The 19,473-nt window shown below is 42.4% G+C and overlaps 1 protein-coding gene across 1 annotated transcript in view; it reads right to left on the bottom strand.

Moving 5' to 3' along the window:
• The window catches only part of LGR6 (leucine rich repeat containing G protein-coupled receptor 6), a 188,369-nt gene extending 178,827 nt beyond the window's left edge, over positions 1–9,542 (bottom strand). The window contains exon 1 of the mRNA XM_070748943.1: positions 9,325–9,542. Coding sequence (XP_070605044.1) covers positions 9,325–9,542 — 218 coding nt within the window. The remainder of the gene's footprint in view (positions 1–9,324) is intronic.
• Positions 9,543–19,473: the final 9,931 nt, after the last annotated feature.

Raw genomic sequence — 19,473 nt, 5'->3', positions numbered from 1 at the left:
GATTGTCCTTATAAATTGACTCAATGTATGCTTTTTGTGAGATAGGACACCAAATAAATTTGATAAACAAATCAATAAACAAAAATAAAGCAAAGATTAATTTTTGACTTATTCTTCCAAGATTCCTGCATGATACACTCCAAGGGGTTATTTGAAGGGAGTCCAAAAGCCATAGACAATATAAAAACATGTATCTACTGTATGGAAATTAGTGTATGACACATATACTAGTAGCTTTACAGCATCTTCACTAGTTCTGATTCATTTGTGGATTCATGGTGCTGGTTTTAATAAATGGTTTAGGACCAAATGCCACAAATACAGTCTCTGACTATATATGCTGCTATCTGGTTTGAAGCAGAATGTGGCCGAGAATAGAGCCTTTGTTATTTTGAGATTTTTGAAATGGAAATTAGAATCTCCCTTGCTGGAGAATCTGTTCTTAATCTCCCTGTTCTAAATTTGAATGTAAGATGAACAAGAATGCTTAATTTGGATTTCAGAATGTAAAACCTGTCATGATTAGCACATAACTAATATAAGTAATACTTGTTCTCTCTACAAACATAATTCTCTTTTGCAGCCTTTGCTTTCTGACCAATAAAAATACCTTGGCTATTTTAGCAGAAGGCATAATTACATCCACTGTCCACTACCATGCAAATGAGAGAAGATTCATGAACTGCTATGCTACAAAATAAATAACGTGAAGACACAAGATCTTTGGAAGATGAAATTGAACAGACAAAAATCATAAAATTGAAGCTCCTTAGAACTTTTATATATTTATGTGTATTCCTTAGAGTACTCATTAGTGTACCCACCAACTTTGTTAGTAGCCTAAATGCTTAGTTGGATACTTTACTTAGAAACCTCTGTGTGGCAATAACACCAATATTCTACATTCTGTGTTTTTCAAGACATATAGAGTTGGCTCTTTTTTAAGTAGATGCAGAAACTTTAAGTTGTAGTAGTAAAAAGCATTTTGCTAAAGAGACATTCAAAATCATGTTGCAAGAAAAATCTGTGAATGGACTGAATTAAGCAAAACAGTTGAAATACAGAGGAAATTTCATAACCGATGTAGCTCTAACATCATTTGGACCCTATTTAACTCTAATCGTTGGCCATGGCTGTTGGGAGTTGTAGTTCAACAAATATCTACTATGTCCCAGATTTTCCCCTTCTGCCTCAATCCAACCAGCAAGCAATTTCTTGAATCTAGCAATAACATTTCTACATCTTCTTTTGAATGAATACAATTATTATCCAATGCTCACCCACATTCTAATGCTAGTACTGGAGATAGAAGCTTTTTGGTATTTTCAAATACTAAATTCTAACACCTTTTCCTCACTACCCAGAAGGATGAAAAGACTCAACTCAAGTTAACTCGGGACAGATTTTTGCCCGGGATAAGAGATTGTACAACTTTTCACTGTCTATCCTGTTTGCATTCGACAAGAAATTTAGCAGGGACAGGGGAAAGATGGTGCTTGAATATCAAATTCATACATAGGGTGTGAAATTCCAAAGAAGGGTGAAGAATGTTGAAGAAAATGAACATCTACTGACTTGAATTTCAGCTAGCACAAGTTCAAGCAGTGGAGAAGAGAAAACAAAATTGAGATAACTAGAGAGATTGCTATTTATTGCTATAATCAGTATTACAATACGACACACCAAATAGCTGAACTGGGTTGGAAAAAGAGCAACATAGGGTCACTAAGACAAGCTGGCTCTTCAGGAATAGTTTGTTACTTTCTCCTTCAAAGTATATTTCCCCCCACTTCCCAAGTCATACCTACACTCCTAAGATATCCTAAATCTAATAGTCTTTCAATCAAGAGGCTTACCTGGGTTAAAGATTAATGCTATATCCCCCCCCCAAAAAAAAAAAGTTGAAGGAGATGAATAAATTTATTTAATCTTATATTACTACCTTTGCCTCATGGCCATGTGACTATTGAAAAAATTATAATCTAAAGTGTGTGGGTAGCTGGACTGGGCTGAAATCAGTCGTGGCAGAATAAAATACTCAGTGACTGCAAATAAATCTGTTTAAAAAATAACTATTTAATCAAGTTCTAAATGATTCCTTTTTTCTCTTGAGCTACTTTATTCAATACATAATGACTTCCTTACTGCTATATTATGTCGCACTGGAAGAGTTTTAGTCCTGGCAATAAAACCAATGTAACTAAATTCACTTCATTTACTTTTGGATAGAAATGCCCTATCTATATATTTGCAGGTGTAAAATGCAGATTTTTCCTCGTATGTTGTTGTGTGAATCCAATTCATATTACTAATGCATGGTTTAATGTGTTTTGCAAGCCAGAAAATTGATCTGAATACGTTAAGTTAAATTTATGTTATTGCTACCATGATCAAAAGATTTCTAAGCAGTGATGTGGGCGATCTAGTTATTTTTACTATTCTATATTAAATATTTTCACAATAGACTCCATTTGATTTTTAGAGAATTTGCAGGAGACCTAAGGGTTCGGTGAAATGCAAAGGAAAGATTAAAAAAACAATGATGGGGGGGGGGTTTATTCAGAAATTAAAAAGTTGGAGGAGCTCTTTATTTAAGGATGCATTTTGGAGACTATTTTACAGTGTAAGGTTGATTCCCATAAAGAACTGTCAATGGCGCCACCACATGCTGAAACTGAATTATTGTCTCCTAGAGCAGTGTTTCCCAACCTTGGCAACTTGAAGATATTTGGACTTCAACTCCCAGAATTCCCCAGCCAGCATTTGCTGGCTGGGGAATTCTGGGAGTTGAAGTCCAAATATTTTCAAGTTGCCAAGGTTGGGAAACACTGTCCTAGAGGTATGTTCCTAGAAAAGTTATAATTGATTAAAGACTCTTTTGAGCTTAGCTAGACTTCTAGGTAACTACATAGGGAACTCAGTGTCATTTTCTTGGCAAACATTTAGAAGTGGTTTGCCCAGATTTTTTTAAACTTCCAGATCTACCCTACAATTCTTGCATTTATATCAGACCTTTAGATTTATTCATAAGCCTGCTCATAAACAATGTTAGATATCAATCGAAAGCAATTAATATTTGCAGATAGCCTAAATTCAGAGCCTTCTAATTGGACTAAAAAATGCTTCCTGCCCAAGACTTTTAACTTTTAACACCCAGGCTTCGAGCTTCCATAGCCAGAATAAACGTTTTAGTAGATTCTTTGAATCTCCTGTTTGCGTTGGAGTAGGGCTCGATTTTCAGTCAGCTACGCCAAAGATGGGAGTTGCACTCAAAAATCCCCCAAAAGCTCCTCATTACAGAAGGTTATCGTAGGTGATCTGGCAATCTCAATAGAACTATGACTACTAAGGATCAAATTATCCAGGATATATTAATAAGTGCAAGAATGCACATGTTAACAAACCACAAAATCAAAGATGTGTCAAGACAGAATTTAAAAGAGAGGGAGGTACTTAAGCTTTTTCTTCACTCTTTCTCTACTCCAAAGTTTCTCAAAGACCTTTTCCTTGAAAGATATTAAATCACTTTTCTTCCTTAATGTAGCCTAATTCTAAATTCATAGCTACAGTGGAAAAGGACCTTCGGTGCCCCTTTAATATTTTTGTGCTCATGCCCGGAAGATGAAGAGTCTTCCTCACAGAAGTTCATATGTACAGTCTGCATTCCAGCTTTGAGATGAGAGACTGGTTGTGTTGACCTTGTGGCTAAGATCGCCGTGTCAAACCCAGGGCTAGTTCAGCACCAAACAAATAGAGCAGTTGTCGCTAGCCTTAAAAGGGGTGCTGATTTGCAGCATAGCTTTCAGTCCTGCTAGCATTTCCAGCTATAGGAACTCAAACCAGGGGAAGCACCATCAACAGTTGCTGCTGTTGCTGCTGCAGCTCAAAGACTTGTAAAGTAATTACACAAAGGTGTAAGCAGGGCTTTCTGTAAGTAAATTACTTCTGTAAGTAATCAGGAGCCTATCTCTGGGTGTCTATAGGGCTGGCCGAGAAGGGAAAGGCTTTTTTGGCAAGGCCTTGAATACAAAGCAGATTTGGATGAATTAAGGGGTGGACTGGGTCCCTTAAGAGCATTTTAACATTAGCCTACCATGTAATTTATTTATTATTGATTTATCAATTAGATTTCTATGCCACCCTTCTTGAAGCGACTCAGGGCGGCGTACAACATTGTAAATATGCGTATATGAGAAATCTAATTATTTTTATGTATATGAGAAATCTAATTATTTTTAAAAGACACATACAAAATTAATAAAAATCTAAAACCCCTTATGCAGTCAGTCATCCACATTCACCCAATTCAATCATTCATATCGGCCGGGGACAGACTCGTGGTTCACAGTCCCCAGTCCCGCCGGCAGAGATGGGTCTTCAGAGCTTTATGAAAGACTAGGAGGGAGGGGCAGTACATATCACTAGAGGGACTTCATTCCAGAGGGCTGGGGCCACCACAGAGAAGGCTCTTCCCCTAGGCGCTGCCAGATGACATTGTCTGGTCAATGGGACTTGGAGAAGGCCAACTCTGTGGGACCTAACCGGCCACTGGGATGCATGAGGCAGAAGACTATAAATAATGCTGCATGATGAACTCCAAATTAGGCCACCCTTTTTTCACTTTGTTAGACTCCTAAGTGTGTTCTGTAGAAATTTAATTTGATTTCATTTATTTGACTTCTATGCCGCTGAATCCCATGGGACTCAGGACAGCTCACAACAATGAATACAGTGATCCCTCGTTTTTCACAGGGGATGTGTTCCAAGACCACTCGTGAAAAACAAATTTCCATGAACTAGAGGAAAAATATTATTTTATGTATTTAACAAGTATTTGGACTTTTAAAACCCACCCTTTGCATTAAACAGTCATTCTATAATGTTTCTCAGCTGGAACTACCAGTTTCTTTAATAGTACAGTAGTACTCTAAAAGAATTTTATGAATATTTAATGGATTTAAGCCCCCTTTGAAAACAGGTGAAATAGCGAATCCACAAAAGATGAACCGTGAAGTAGCAAGGAATTACTGCAATACGATACAAAGATGCAAAAGTCTAATATAAATAATAAAAACAGTAAAAACCCCATTATAAAAACCCTAATGAATTATCAAATCAAACACACATATATACCAGTCAATCACCGTTCGCCAATGCCTAGGTGTTAACGTTCACAGCCCCCAGTCAAAGACAAGTCTTCATGGCCTTTTGGAAGTCCAGTAGGGTGGGAACAGTAGAGAAAGAAACCAGTTGTTCACATATATTGTGCAAATATAATGCCATGGACTGAAAAAGTTGCATTTTTAAAGGGGAGAGTCTCCCAACCATGGTATGTATGTATGTATGTATGTATGTATGTATGTATGTATGTATGTATGTAGTGTATTTATTTATTCATTCATTCATTCATTCATTCATTCATTTATTTATTTATTTATAGGCTGCCCAACTCCTTCCAGACTCTGGGTGGTGTACAACATATAAAAACAGTATAAAATAATCTAAAACCCATTAAGAAGTCATTCATATTCTTAGTGGCCAGATTAAGATGGTATCAAATTTATCAATGGCCCCAGGCCTGCCGGCAAAGCCAAGTTTTCAAGGCCTTCCGGAAGACCAATATATTTATTGCGTGGAACCAGAAGGCACACTGGATACTTCTACCAAAAGAGAAAGAATGGCCAACTGCATTTCCCCCCCAAAACCCTATTAATCAAGGATAGTTGCAAAATTTCCCTAGGCTTATAGAATTTATACATGGTATGCTTGTATGTATGAGTGGTTCTTTAAATTGGGGTTTTTTAGATTGTTTTAATGTTAGATTTGTTTACATTGTCTTTTTATATTGTTGTTAGCCGCCCCGAGTCTTCGGAGAGGGGCGGCATGCAAATCTAATACTGTAAATACAAATACAAATACAAATGATAATACCAATAATATGTACTTGTTATTTAGATGATAATACCAATTATATTTACATGTCATTTTTCTTTACAATGTATATATTTTAATAAAGTTGAACAAAGATTGGATCCAGAGCTTGGGCAGCAATTTGATCAAATATCATTGTATCATTCATTCAAAGTATTATATATAGGAAATAATATTTTGAGGTTCAGGGCTGACCTCAATTGTTTAATAGGATTGCTTATGGAGCCACTAGGTTGACTAATATGAGGACTTACTTTGACTTGATCAATTCTATTCTTTCAGTTTCCCAATAAGGCTTCATCGGTGAAGTCAAGATTTTCACTAATTTTCACCACCACCACCACCACCCCTTTTTTTTTTTTTTGCAGAAGGACTCTGGATATAGAACTTTGGCCACCCTGAGCCAATATGTTGGCTATGCATAGCTCACCATAGTTCGATATCTTGCACTGTAGAGGAAATCCTCAATTATCTAGAAAAGTTTCCTTCTTAAATAAGGAGAGAAGTAACTTAGAACTAAGGGGAAATTTCCTGACAGACAGAATGGTTGATCAGTGGAACAGCTTGCCTCCAACGCTGTGAATGCCCCAGCACTGGAAGTTTTTAAGCAGATGTTGGATAACCATTGGTCTGAAGTAGTGTAGGGTTTCCTGCCTAACCAGGGGCTGGACTAGAAGACCTCCAAGGTCCCTTCCAACTCTGTTATTATTAGTATTATTACTAAATATGTCTTTCTCCCTCAACCCAGCTTGGTGTACAGGAGAAACACCCAAACAGCAAACAGAAAGCCAAAGTCTGGGAGATAAGACAATTGCATTAACTCCTGAATTTTAACAAAATCCAGTTTTCTTCTTGAAACTATAAGTACACTGCTCAAAAAAATAAAAATAAAGGGAAGACTTAAACAACACAATATAACTACAAGTAAATCAAACTTCTGTGAAATCAAACTGTCCACTTAGGAAGCAACACTGATTGACAATCAATTTCACATGCTGTTGTGCACATTCAACTTTGTACAGAACAAAGTATTCAATGAGAATATTTCATTCATTCAGACCTAGGATGTGTTATTTGAGTGTTCCCTTTATTTATTTTTTCTTGAGCAGTATATATTCTTCTTAAAGGGGAAAAACTGGCTTGGCAGGAGATACAAGGTGTGAGTGTTCTCCCACAAGGAAGTCAGAAATGCAGCAAGACCCAAAGGCAAAGCTCCCACCAACTCCTTGCCCCAACCTCTAGGCAAGGCTGTGCTCACAGTAGCTTATTTAGCACCGCGTTTTTCACATTTGGCAACTTTTGAGGTGCGGGGTGGGAAACTCTGGGAAAGTTGAAAGTCCTCCCATCTGTCAGTTGCCAAATTTGAAAAACATCGATTACAGGGGGGAAGAAACAGACAGAGACAAACTCTCTTTGTCCCGTATCCCACAAAACATCTTCCAAAAATTTCCAGGCAACCTTTTCCAACTTTTTTTTTTTTGCATTGTCTCTTTGCATGATTTCTTCAAGCAAAGCCAAATTCTTTCACTTCCTTCGCCAGCGCAGGGAAGTTTAGCTAAACCTTCTCTGCCTCAGTTTGCAAACTCTCTTTCATCTGCACTTCTATTCTACTAGTTTTTCTCATCATTCCTATCATCCTTTTCCTCCCACTTAGGACTGTATGACTGTAACTTGTTGCTTGTATCCTAAGATTTTTATTAATATTGATTGTTTCTTCATTGCTTATTTGATCCCTATGACAATCATGAAGTGTCGTACCACATGATTCTTGCCAAATGTATCTTTTTCTTTTATGTACGCTGAGAGCATCTTCACCAAGACAAATTCCTTGTGTGTCCAATCACACTTGGCCAATAAAATTCTATTCTATTCTATTCATGAGCGGGCGGCTGTCTGGTTTCAAAGCGAAAGCGCCGCTCGGAGACAACGGCACGAAGCGCGCAGGGGAGACGAGGATTGTCCCCGGTTTTGCTACGCGTTCCTTCAGCTACGCTACACATAGACGGGCGAACACCTTTCCAAAGCGCAGAATGAGAGGCGGCGAGGACCAATGGGGGCGAAACTTCAAGCGGTTCTTCCCTACCAGGGTTCGGGTTCCCCATCCCCAACCCCGTCGGTTTCCAAGCCGCGGGGAGAAGTTGGATGTTGGCTTCCCCCCCAAGGATCCCGGCCCCCTTGATTTAAGGAGGGAGGGAGGGAGGGGGAGAGAGATGGGATGCCCATCGCAGTTTCCCCTAATTACTCAAGATAAATACACTCTGCAACAGCCAGAATCTGCCTTGCAAACAAGCTCTGCTTCCGCTGATCCGTAGCAATCAACCAGTAACGCAAGCAGAACATCATCACAGTATAAACAGGCTTTGCTGAGGAGAGAGAGAGAGAAAGAGGGAGGGAAAGACAGAGAAGAGAGAGGGAGGGAGGGATGGATGGCGGGAGAGACAGAAAAGAGAGAGGGAGGGAGAGAGAGACAGAAACAGAGGGAGGGAGAGAAAGAGGGAGGGAGGAAGAGAGACAGAGAGAGACGGAAGGAAGAAGGGGGAGAGAGAGACAGAGATAGGAGAGAGGGAGAGAGGGAAGGAGAGAGAGAGGGAGAGACAGAGATAGAAGAGGGAGGGAACAAGAGGGAGGGAAAGAGAGACAGAGACAGAAATAGAGAGGGAGGGTGGGAGAGAGAGACAGAGAGAGGGGAGAGAGACAGAGGCGGATGGAGGAAGAGTGGGAAAGAGACAGAGACAAACAGAGAGGGGAAGGGTGGGAGGGAGGGAGGGAGAGAGAGAGAGGGAGAGGGAGAGAGACAGAGGTAAAGGGAGGAAGAGTGGGAGAGAGAGAGAGAGAGGAAGGATGGGAGAGAGGGAGGGAGACAGAGAAAGAGAGACAGAGAGAGGGAGGGAGGAAGGGAGAGCGAGAGAGACAGAGACAGGCGGAGGAAGAGTGGGAGAGAGAGGAAGGATGGGAGAGAGGGAGGGAGACAGAGAAAGAGAGACAGAGAGAGGGAGGAAGGGAGGGAGAGCGAGAGAGACAGAGACAGGCGGAGGAAGAGTGGGAGAGAGCGAGAGAGACAGAGAAAGAGAGAGAGGGAGGAAGGGAGGGAGAGCGAGAGAGACAGAGACAGGCGGAGGAAGAGTGGGAGAGAGAGACAGAGAGAGGGACAGAGAAAGAGAGACAGAGAGAGGGAGGAAGGGAGGGAGAGCGAGAGAGACAGAGACAGGCGGAGGAAGAGAGAGAGAGAGAGAGGAAGAGTGGGAGGGAGGGAGGGAGAGAAAGAGATGCTCCTCCGTTCCTTTCGGGATCCGGCTAAAGTCGCCCTTGGATTTCGGGCAGGCAGCTCTGCCCTTCCCTCCCCCCCTCCCCGGGAGAAGCCGCAGGCGAAGCGCCGGACAGCGCGGGGCTTACAGGTAGGCGGTGAAGGGCCCGAGGCCGGCGGGCACGGAGCCCAGCGCCCCTTCGGAGCAGTCGGCGGAGAGCGCCACGCCGTCCTCCTCGCAGTGGCAGAGCGGCGGGCAGAGGAGCGTCACCCGCGGCGGCGGCGGCGCCCAAGCCAGAGTGCCGGAGAGCGCCAGGACCAGCCAGCCAGGCAAAAGGCCGCCCGGCCGACCACCCGCAGCCGGCATGCTGGCCGCCGCTTGGCCCTTTCCCTCGGCCCGGGCGGTGCGCGGGAAGGCTCCCCGGGGGCTCTGGCGGCCGGCTGCACCTTCCGAAGCTCCTGTGCGCGTCTTGGTCGGCGCCGGCGGGAAGGGGAGGCATGGCTGGATGGTCGCGGTTATTGGGTTTCAGGCGGGCTGGGCTGGGCTGGGCTGGGCTGGGAGGTGAAGGCACGCGGGGAGGAGCTACGATACCAGGCGCCTCCATCCCGCCGCCTCCCTCGCACAGGCTCTGCATTCAAAGGGAAGGCGCGGAGAAGGGACCGGCCAGGGGCGCCGCAATTGCTTTGCACCCAGGCTCACACAAACACGGGGGGGGGGGGGGAGAAAGGGGAGCAAAGAGAGGGAGGGAGGGAGGGAGAGAAAAAATGGATGGATGAATGAATGAATGAAGAATCATTAAAGGGAGGGAGGGAGGGATGGATGAATGAATGCATGAATGGATGAATGCATGAAGAATAAAGAATGAATAAAAGAAGAAAGAAAGGAGGGAGGGAAGGAGAGAGTGGATGAATGAATGAACGAAGAATAAAGAATGAATGAAAGAAGAAAGAAAGAAAGAAGGGAGGGAAGGAAGGAGAGAGAGTGGATGGATGAATGAATGAATGAATGAAGAATCAGTAGATGAAGGAAGAAAGGAAGGAAGAATGAATAAGGAATGAATGAATGGATGAATGAATTAATGAATCATGAATGAACGGGTGAATGAATGAATGAATAAAGAATAAATAATGAATAAAGGAAGGAAGGAAGGAAGAAGAAAGAAAGAAACTCTTTCTGATGAATGTATAGCACCCATTCTCCGCACCTCAAGAAGTTTTGGACATTGGTTCTTGCCTTCCCAGCTTCCAGGGCCAATCAAAAGGGATAGATAGAGCATTGTGGTCTTCTATCCCTGTCTAACACTGTCCTAGACCCATTCCTAGACCCTTTGGCTGGTGTTCTCTCCCCCCCCCCCACTATTCTACAGAGGTGTGCTTGCCACCTCAAAGAGAAGGGTAGTTTGGAAAAGCACTGTGTTATTTCAGAAAGAGCTTTCCTTTGCAAGCCCAGGTTACTCTGTGTCTATGTTAATACCAAGTAAGTGTAGACTGCTATAGTGCTGGGCCCAGAATTTCTCTTACTGCTCTTTTTCTTCCTATCTATTTTCATTCCCAAAATGTAACTCTGGAGCACAGTATTTCATAGCTAAAACAGAGTGTTCGTGGACTTCTTTAATGACGTTTCTATGGGTTATGGGTGAATGTCCTATTTTTATGTGCAATCCTCTGTCCAATGTTTGCAGCCTTCCTACACTTCCATTAAATCTATAGAACCTTTTCCACTGGACTGCTGCAGCAACTATGTTTTTGTTAGCATTAAGGGTGAGTTATATTCTTTTTTTTTTGTAAACTATTTTATTGATTTTCAAAAGAAAGGCACACATAACAAACACCACATGTAACATTTAGTGGAGCTACAATCGCTCCGCTCAAAATAGAAGTCATCATTGTAGTAAAAAAAAGAGAATATTGAAATCATTTTGTTATACTACATCATCTATATGGTATGCATAAATGTCAATCTTAATATAATGAATATAGAGATAAGTAAAAATTTGTAAACATCTATTTAGAAATTTTCAAGAGAAAATAGAGAGAGAAAATAAAAAAGAAAAGAATTTGATATTTATGTTATGTATAATATACAATGTAAATAGTCGCTAGCTATATACGGTTTATCTACTGTTGTGATTCCGTCTGAGGCCCCTCAGGGAACGGCTGATCCTCTGCCGGCTTCCTGCTCAGAGGGGGAGGATGAGGAACAGGAGGTTCAGGCAGACGGGGAGGAGGAATCTCAGGCTGAGGGAGAGGGAGGACAGCCAGAGTCCCCCGAGGGGGAGCTCTCCCCAGCAAGCAGCCTGGATTCCTTAGATGAAAATGCACAAGCAATCATCGATCTCCGGCAGAGAAGAGCAACACAACGAAGGGGACAATTAGCCAGGTACTTTCAGCACTAAAGAGGCAACAGCTGGGTTTGGGTGTGGTGCTCTTTGGAAAGGCTGAAAAGGCAGACCCACCCTTCCTGGCTTGTGGAGTATTATCTTTGGGAGTCCTGGGACCTGGCTGTGATCTTTGGCGTCTTGGAATTCTGGTTTGTGACTTTGAATACTGAAACCTTGGGGGGGAAAGGTGTGGGTCTTATTCTCTACAGTGGTGGGTGTGCCAGCAAGAAGTCTGCTGTATTGTCTGGCCGTCAGGACTCTGCTGTGAAGTCTCATAGCCTGCCTGTTGGGAAGAACAGGTTTTTCTCTGTGTTTATTTTTCAAACTATAAAGTGCCTTTGTTTTTACCAGCGTGTCTGGCTGTTTTTTCCAGTTGGTGTTGAAGTCTGGGGGCACCCAGACAGAACATCTACTAACTTCAGATATTCAAAATAATACTTTTATTTCTTTTTTTTTATGTCCCACCAAATATAAACTTATATTCTTATATAAGTTTATATTCTTAAATGATTTTTTCCACTTATATTTTCAATGGAAACTGTCAAAAGGCCACCTATGCTGATTTTAAATCCTAATTTTACTGTTGCAATTTAATGTAAAGATTCCTAGACAGTCAATTTAGTCCATTTTGTCCTCCAGGGAACAGACAATCCAATGACAGGTGTGGCTGGAAAATTTAATTTAAAGGCGTACTGAGACTTAAATAGACATATTAAGCAGAGATTCAGATTAGGTGACAGAAAAAACAATACAGCCTTTCTAAATGGAAAGAAAAACATAAACACGTAATGGCTGGAAAAGTTCAGTCAGCAAAGTAACAAAAGGCACCCAGCCAAGAGATTTATTTGCATGCATTTCACAGAAGCTACTTCCAAATCTTCACCTTTTTATTCTTGATATTCTTTTTTCCCCCTCATACGTTGAGTTGTTGCTCAACTAAACACCTGAGACTCTGCTTACCCAGTTCAAACCTATTTGCTGTCACTGAATTGTAAAGTCATTGAACTGAGCCTATGCAGCCTGTTCTCACAGGTACAATTCTGTGAGAAACTATACTATACTATACTATACCCATGATGGCGAACCTATGGCACAAGTGGCACATGGAACCATATCTTCCAGCACATGAGCCATTGCCCTAACTCATCTCCAGTCCACAGCCAACTGATTTTTGGCTCATGCGGAGGCTCTGGGAGGCCGTTTTCAGCCTCTGGGCAGGTGGGGGAGGCCATTTTTGCCCTTCCCAGGTTCCAGGGAAGCCTCTGGAGCCTGGGGAGCAGGCATGGACAGCAGGCAGGACGAGGTGGAATGCAGTTCAACTGGTGGAAATGAAGATGCATATGCAGCTCCAGCTGATCGACGGCTGTCACTTCCTGGATTACTGGTCATGGCTCAACTCTCCTTTTCCCCCTGTTGCTGCTGCTGCTGCTGCTGCTGCTGCTGCTGCTGCTGCAACTGCGCTCCTTGCTTTTTTCCTCTTTCCTCCTTCCTGGCCTTGGATGAGTTTCCCTCTCTCCTGCCTGGCTCCCCTCCAGCCTCATGCGGCTACCTCCCAACTGAGGTGCAAGCAGAAGGCGTGGGTGGAAGCAGTGCTGGCAGCATTTATGCTTCTGGCAGCACCCGTTCGCCTACCTACTCAGCCTGAGGTCGGGGGGCAACCCAGGAAGGAGAGCACAGGAAATGCAAAGCAAATTATCACCCCAGCGAGCGACACTGGTGAGGTTGTAAGTCGAGGACTTAACAGTTCATTTGAACGATGATGATCGTTCAAGCCATTCCCATCTGGTCACATGGCCGGCAAGCCACTTCTACCCAGTCACATGACCATTAAGCCACACCCCCAAATAAGGCACACCCACAGTGTGGTAGTAAAAATTTTGTCTGCCTATTACTGCAGGGGAGGGTGAAAAATGGGCCTATGGGGCCCACCGGAAGTCAAGAAATGGGCTATTTCCAGCCACCAGAGAGACTCCAGGGGGGAGGCCGTTTTCATCCTCCCCAGATTCCAAAGAAGTCTCTGCAACCTGCAGAAGGCAAAAAATGGGCCTACTGGAAGTCGAGAAATGGGGAAGGGGTTGTTTCTGCACATGCAGGGGGCGGAACAGCACAGGAGGATCATGTGTGTGCAGGGGGGCAGGTTCTGTGGGGGGTATTGAATTATGGGTGCAGGTGCACACACACTTTTGCACCTGAGCAAGAGAAGGTTTGCCATCACCGTACAATCTGTACACTCTGTTCTGTACTGTCCACTGCACACTATACACTGTACATTCTGCTCTGCTCTGCTACTTTCCGACTATTAGTAAAGCACGAGAATAGGTTCAATCCAATGTACATTGCTTATCCCTACCACAAATGTGCAGTGCTTTATATAGGTCCCCAGAGATGTTTGAAAGTTTTTGGCCTATGCATGTGGAAGTTACTAGGGCTCACAGTACGTATATATGGTTGCCGATCAGTTTCCGGTCACAATTCAAAGTGTTGGTTATGACGTACAAAGCCCTACATGGCATCGGACCAGAATATCTCCGGGACCGCCTTCTGCCACACGAATCCCAGTGACCGGTTAGGTCCCACAGAGTGGGCCTTCTCCAGGTCCCGTCGACTAAACAATGTCGTCTGGTGGGACCCAGGGGAAGAGCCTTCTCTGTGGTGGCTCCGACCCTCTGGAACCAGCTCCCCCCAGAGATTAGGATTGCCTCCACCCTCCTTGCCTTTCGTAAACTCCTTAAAACCCAACTCTGCTGTCAGGCATGGGGGAATTGAAACATCTCCCCATTGCCCATGTAGTTTCTGGGTATGATTCCACTGTGTGCTTGTTTTTTATATATTGGGGTTTCTTTTGGATTTTTTAACCTAAAACTGTAATTTAGATTGCTAAATATTAGATTTGTTACTATGTACTGTTTTTTACCATTGTTGTGAGCCGCCCCGAGTCTACGGAGAGGGGCGGCATATAAATCCAATAAATCTAATCTTTTGTGATGGCTGGATTTTGCAAGACTGAAGGATTTGCTGCTCACACTTGCTGGTTGTTTCCTAGACAGGCAGCTTTAGTCTGCTCAACTAAGACCCACAAAGTGTCTTGCCCTTATAGTCACTGGTCTTATTTGCAGGTCATGTGGTTTTGTGTACTTGCTACTGGGAAGTAATAAGTATACAAAAAATAGCACAATGGGCAAAAAAGAACACAACGGGCAAACTGGAAGTTCAGAAAATGCACTTCCGGTTTGCCCATTGTGCTGTTTTGTGCCATTAGGGCTTCAGGAAGCTTCCCTGAAACTTCCGGAGTTCAAAAAAACATCAAAGCGGCAAACCAGAAGTGCATTTTTCCAAACTTCTGGTTTGTCCCTTGGCCGTTTTTTTTTGGGTCTCTGGGGCATCAGGGAAGATTCCCTGATGCGTCTGGAGGGCAAAACGGCCTTTCCCAAGGCCAAAAATCAACTGGCCAGCGCAAGCATGCGTGCTGGAGCTGACACGGGGCAAATTCTCGTGTGCTCTTTAATATGGCTCTGTGGGATGGCATGCAGAGCCATCATAGTGCTAAGGCATAATGTGGCCCTTTGTGGGAGGCGGCAATCATTGCAGTGTGTAATGAATAGTTTATAGGTTAACATGCATTTGAACCCTGACAATTGTAATTGATAGAATAAAGCATCATTAAGGACTTTATTGACATAATAATAATAATAATAATAATAATAATAATAATAATAATAATTTATTAGACTTGTATGCGGCCCCTTTCCAGAGACTCAGGGCAGCTCACAACAACAATAAAACAATACAGGTACAAATCTAATAATTAAAACTATAACTAAAACCCATTATCTTAAAAACAATCTATACTACACAATCATAACAACACATAACTTTTAATGGTCAGAAGGGGGGTAATGTACTAGTTACCCCATGCCTGGTGACATAGATAGGTCTTAAGGCTCTTGCAGAAGGCGAAGAGAGTGGGAGCAGTTCGAATCTCCAGAGGGAGCTGATTCCAGAGGCCTGGGGCCACCACAGAGAAGGCTCTTTCCCTAAGCCCCACCAAACAACATTGTCTGGTCGATGGGACCTGGAGAGGGCCAACTCTGTAGGACCTAACCGGCCACTGGGATTTATGCGGCAGAAGGCTTAGTGCAATATATCAACTCATTATTGATTTAACGCAATATATCAAGTCAGTCTATATGCCTCTTGGTATTTTCTGGACTGAACAGTCCAAGGAATTTGTTTCAGATGGTGGTAGACATTGTCCACAATACATTAAATCAGTTTGACACCAAAACAATAATCCTAACTTCCCACTAATTTGGTAACTGTGGGGGGAAAGGTTAAAGTATAGAAAATGTGCCCTGTGTTGGACAGTAACTAATAATATATATTTATTCAACTTTTGAAGAGTGGCTCATTGTAGTCTGTAGAAAAATTAGCCATTCCTACAATGTACCTAGGCTACCTTTGTTTCCAGCCAATATGTTTCTCATAATGGCTTTCAAAAAGAATATATCAAATCACAATAGGCAATAAAGCATGCACGGACATGGATGAATGCTAAAACAAATAGAACTAGGAAGTAGCATTTCAAATCTCCTTTAAGTTTGCCATAGATATAATTATGGAAAGCAAGTAATATTCCTTTACATTACAAAATATGGAATGGGCTAAACGCTTTCTTAATTTAATGGGATGGAAAAAGAACATCAAAGTACTATACCATGAAAACTTTAGAAATGCACTGATTAACTTTGCATGGGCTCAAAGTAGGAAAATTTGCAACCGGCTTAAATAAAGGAAATCAGATGGAGAAGTTAACAAAGCTATTTGGGAAGGAAGCATTTATTGGGCAATTAAGATTACAGTGAATATGGCTGAAAGTGGACTATTGGAATACAAATGATGACTATGTCAGACCGGACAAAAAAATATTTAAAGGGTATATATTTGAAAACTGTCCCATTTTCTTTATAAAAATGAAGACTATAGGATTCCATGTGTCTGCTGTGAAAATGGGAAGAAATGATCTATATCACAGGTGTCACATTGCTGTCACATTTTGTGACTTTTTTCCCCATTCACGGAGCTGGGGTGGGCGAGGCCTGCACACGACCCATCCGACCCGCCTGTTTGACACCCCTCTGTCTAAATTCTTGGTTTAAAATTAAGCAATCTAAACATTACATTTTGAACCATGCTTTCCAAGTGGCCTTTAATGGCAACTACATATAGAATATAGTAGGGCAAGCAAGAGGCAGGTGCGCTTAGGCAGTGTGACACAAGACCTGTACTAGCGATATTGTTGTGCAAATTTTACCAATTCCCTCCACCGCAATGTCGTCTTATTTTCAGGGAAACATGATAAAGCCCTACATGGCCTAGGACCAGGCTACTTATGGGACCGTCTCCAGCCTCATTTATCCCAGTGACCAGTCAGAGCCCACAGACTCAGCCTTCTCCAGGTCCCATCAGCCAAGCAATGTTGTCTGATGGGCCTTAGGGGAAAGGCCTTCTCTGTGGTGGCTCCAACTTCCCCGAGAGATTCGTACTGCCCCAACTCTCCTGGCCTTCCAGAAAGCTTTACAAACTCACCTTTGCTGGCAGCCTGGGGGCCATTGAGCTCTAATCATTTTGCTCCGGCTGTCAGTATGATTGTGAATCAGAAAGAATGGGGTTGTTAAAACTTGGGCTTTTAGATTAATTTTATAATTGGGCTTAGAACTTGACAATTCATTTGAGTTGTGACCCCCACTCAGGATTTTGGGTATTGGTAATGTTCTTTTTGAGACCTGCTATCCTCAGCTACCTTCTTTGATTACACCCAAGTCACGAACATTTTGGATGTTCCTCCTAAGCATAAGTTATGTTGCTTCCTCCTCCTCCTCTAGATATTTCTGACTTGTCCTTTTTTCCCTGTGGTCACTTGTCATAAATGTTTTGGCATTCTTGTGGCTTGGCTGGATGCTGTGAGTTCTGTGTGTCTCAGACACCACAGGGAGAAAGCACTAGTGACTTTTCCTTCCTATTTTATGACTCCTGCCCTCGGGTTCCATGGCAAATCTTAGATAAGCAGCATGGAAGGGAGAGGATGGGAAAGGAAGATTTTGATCTTCGTGTGGTTGCATCGTTGGTGGCTTGGGGGAAACCACCAGGAAGTCATTTGCAGGACCAAAGGGGGATGGAAAGCATCCCTGACCCATTGCTCCCCGCAGGGCCATCCGTGGTTTGAAATGCTGCAGGCAATCTCAGCCTATGTTTCTTGGAGGTTTTTCCAGGATATAAACACAGCCCTTGTCAATGTGAGAACACAGCTGGCACATCCACAGTCCAAGATGGTTTGAAAGACCACGGGTGAGTGGGGGCCTAGACCAGTGACTTTCAACCTTTTTTGAGCCGCGGCACATTTTTTACATTTACAAAATCCTTATAAAGTGATCTGGAATAAGGTGTATACAGTATATGGTTGAATAAGAAGAAAAATTAAATGCTAAACGTATTTGAGAACTGTAGAAATATGGTAATGATGTATTTTTTTCTTTTTTATCTCTTTTATACATGACTTTTTTTCTTTTAATATAAGGTTGAAAAAATTTCTTCTTTTCATTTAAATTAATATGTTGATTTAAGGTATTCATAATATATTCTTTTTTCTGTAAGGAAATTTGACAAGAGGGGGAATTGTAACCCCTACTTTATGTTAAGTGTTTGTTTGTATGTTTGTCAATTTTTATGGAAAATTAATAAAGTTTATAATAAAAAAAACCACTAAATCCTGGGGCACACCACCAACCAAAATGGCACAAAATGACACTCTAACACAGTACATATTGTTGTGAGCTGCTCCGAGTCTCCAGAGGGGGGCAGCATATAAATATAATTAATAATAATAATAATAATAATTATTATTATTATTATTATTATTATTATTATTATTATTATACATATAGTTAAACATTTACCTCCAGTCCTGACCAGGATTAGAAATTGGGACCATGGGGAAGAGTAGCAGCTTCAACTCGCTGTGGCCACACAATGAAAAGTGTGCAGGACCTTCTTGGGTGTGGATGAGAGGTGGCCTACTATTGGTTCATCACTAGTGGTCAGGATGAATCCTAGAAGGTGATTGGTCAGTGAGCGTTGCCTGTGCCTCCACTCTTCCTGTTGCTGATAGCTGGAGGGATTGTGAGGGGAATGTTTATGTTCGGATGGAGGCGGCTGGCACACGGGCCATAGTTTGGGGACCCATGTTTAATTTCCCCACGGCACACCTGACCATGTCTCAAGGCACACTGGTTGAAAAACACTGGCCTAGACCACACATTTTCTTCTCCCACCCTCAGTTGCATTAAAGTTAAAGAAATTTGAAGTTTTGTAAATGCTTCCTCATAAAATACAAGAAGCACAACAAATCCCAGCAACCGGTTAGGTCCCACAGAGTTGGCCTTCTCCGGGTTCCATTGACTAAACAATGTTGTCTGGCGGGACCCAGGGGAAGAGCCTTCTCTGTGGCGGCCCCGACCCTCTGGAACCAGCTCCCCCTGGAGATTAGGATTGCCCCCACCCTCCTTGCCTTTCGTAAACTCCTTAAAACCCACCTCTGCCGTCAGGCATGGGGGAATTGAGACATCTCTCCCCGGGCCTATATAGTTTATGTATGGTATGTTTGTGTGTATGTCTGGCTTTTAGATATTTTTAAGGGGTTTTTAGATATTTTTAAATATTAGATTTGTTGTACATTGTTTTTATTATTGCTGTGAACCGCCTCGAGTCTACGGAGAGGGGCGGCATACAAATCTAATTAAAAAATAATAATAAAATAATAATAATGATGATGATGATGATAATAATAATAATAATAATAATAATTTTTAAAAAAACTTGTGCTGGAACTACCATTTACCAGTGGCAAAGAACTGGTGGGAT

The sequence above is a fragment of the Erythrolamprus reginae genome, chromosome 3 (genome assembly GCF_031021105.1).
Source record: "Erythrolamprus reginae isolate rEryReg1 chromosome 3, rEryReg1.hap1, whole genome shotgun sequence".
In the NCBI taxonomy this organism is placed as follows: domain Eukaryota; kingdom Metazoa; phylum Chordata; class Lepidosauria; order Squamata; family Dipsadidae; genus Erythrolamprus; species Erythrolamprus reginae.
This window is presented reverse-complemented; position numbering and strand designations above follow the sequence as displayed.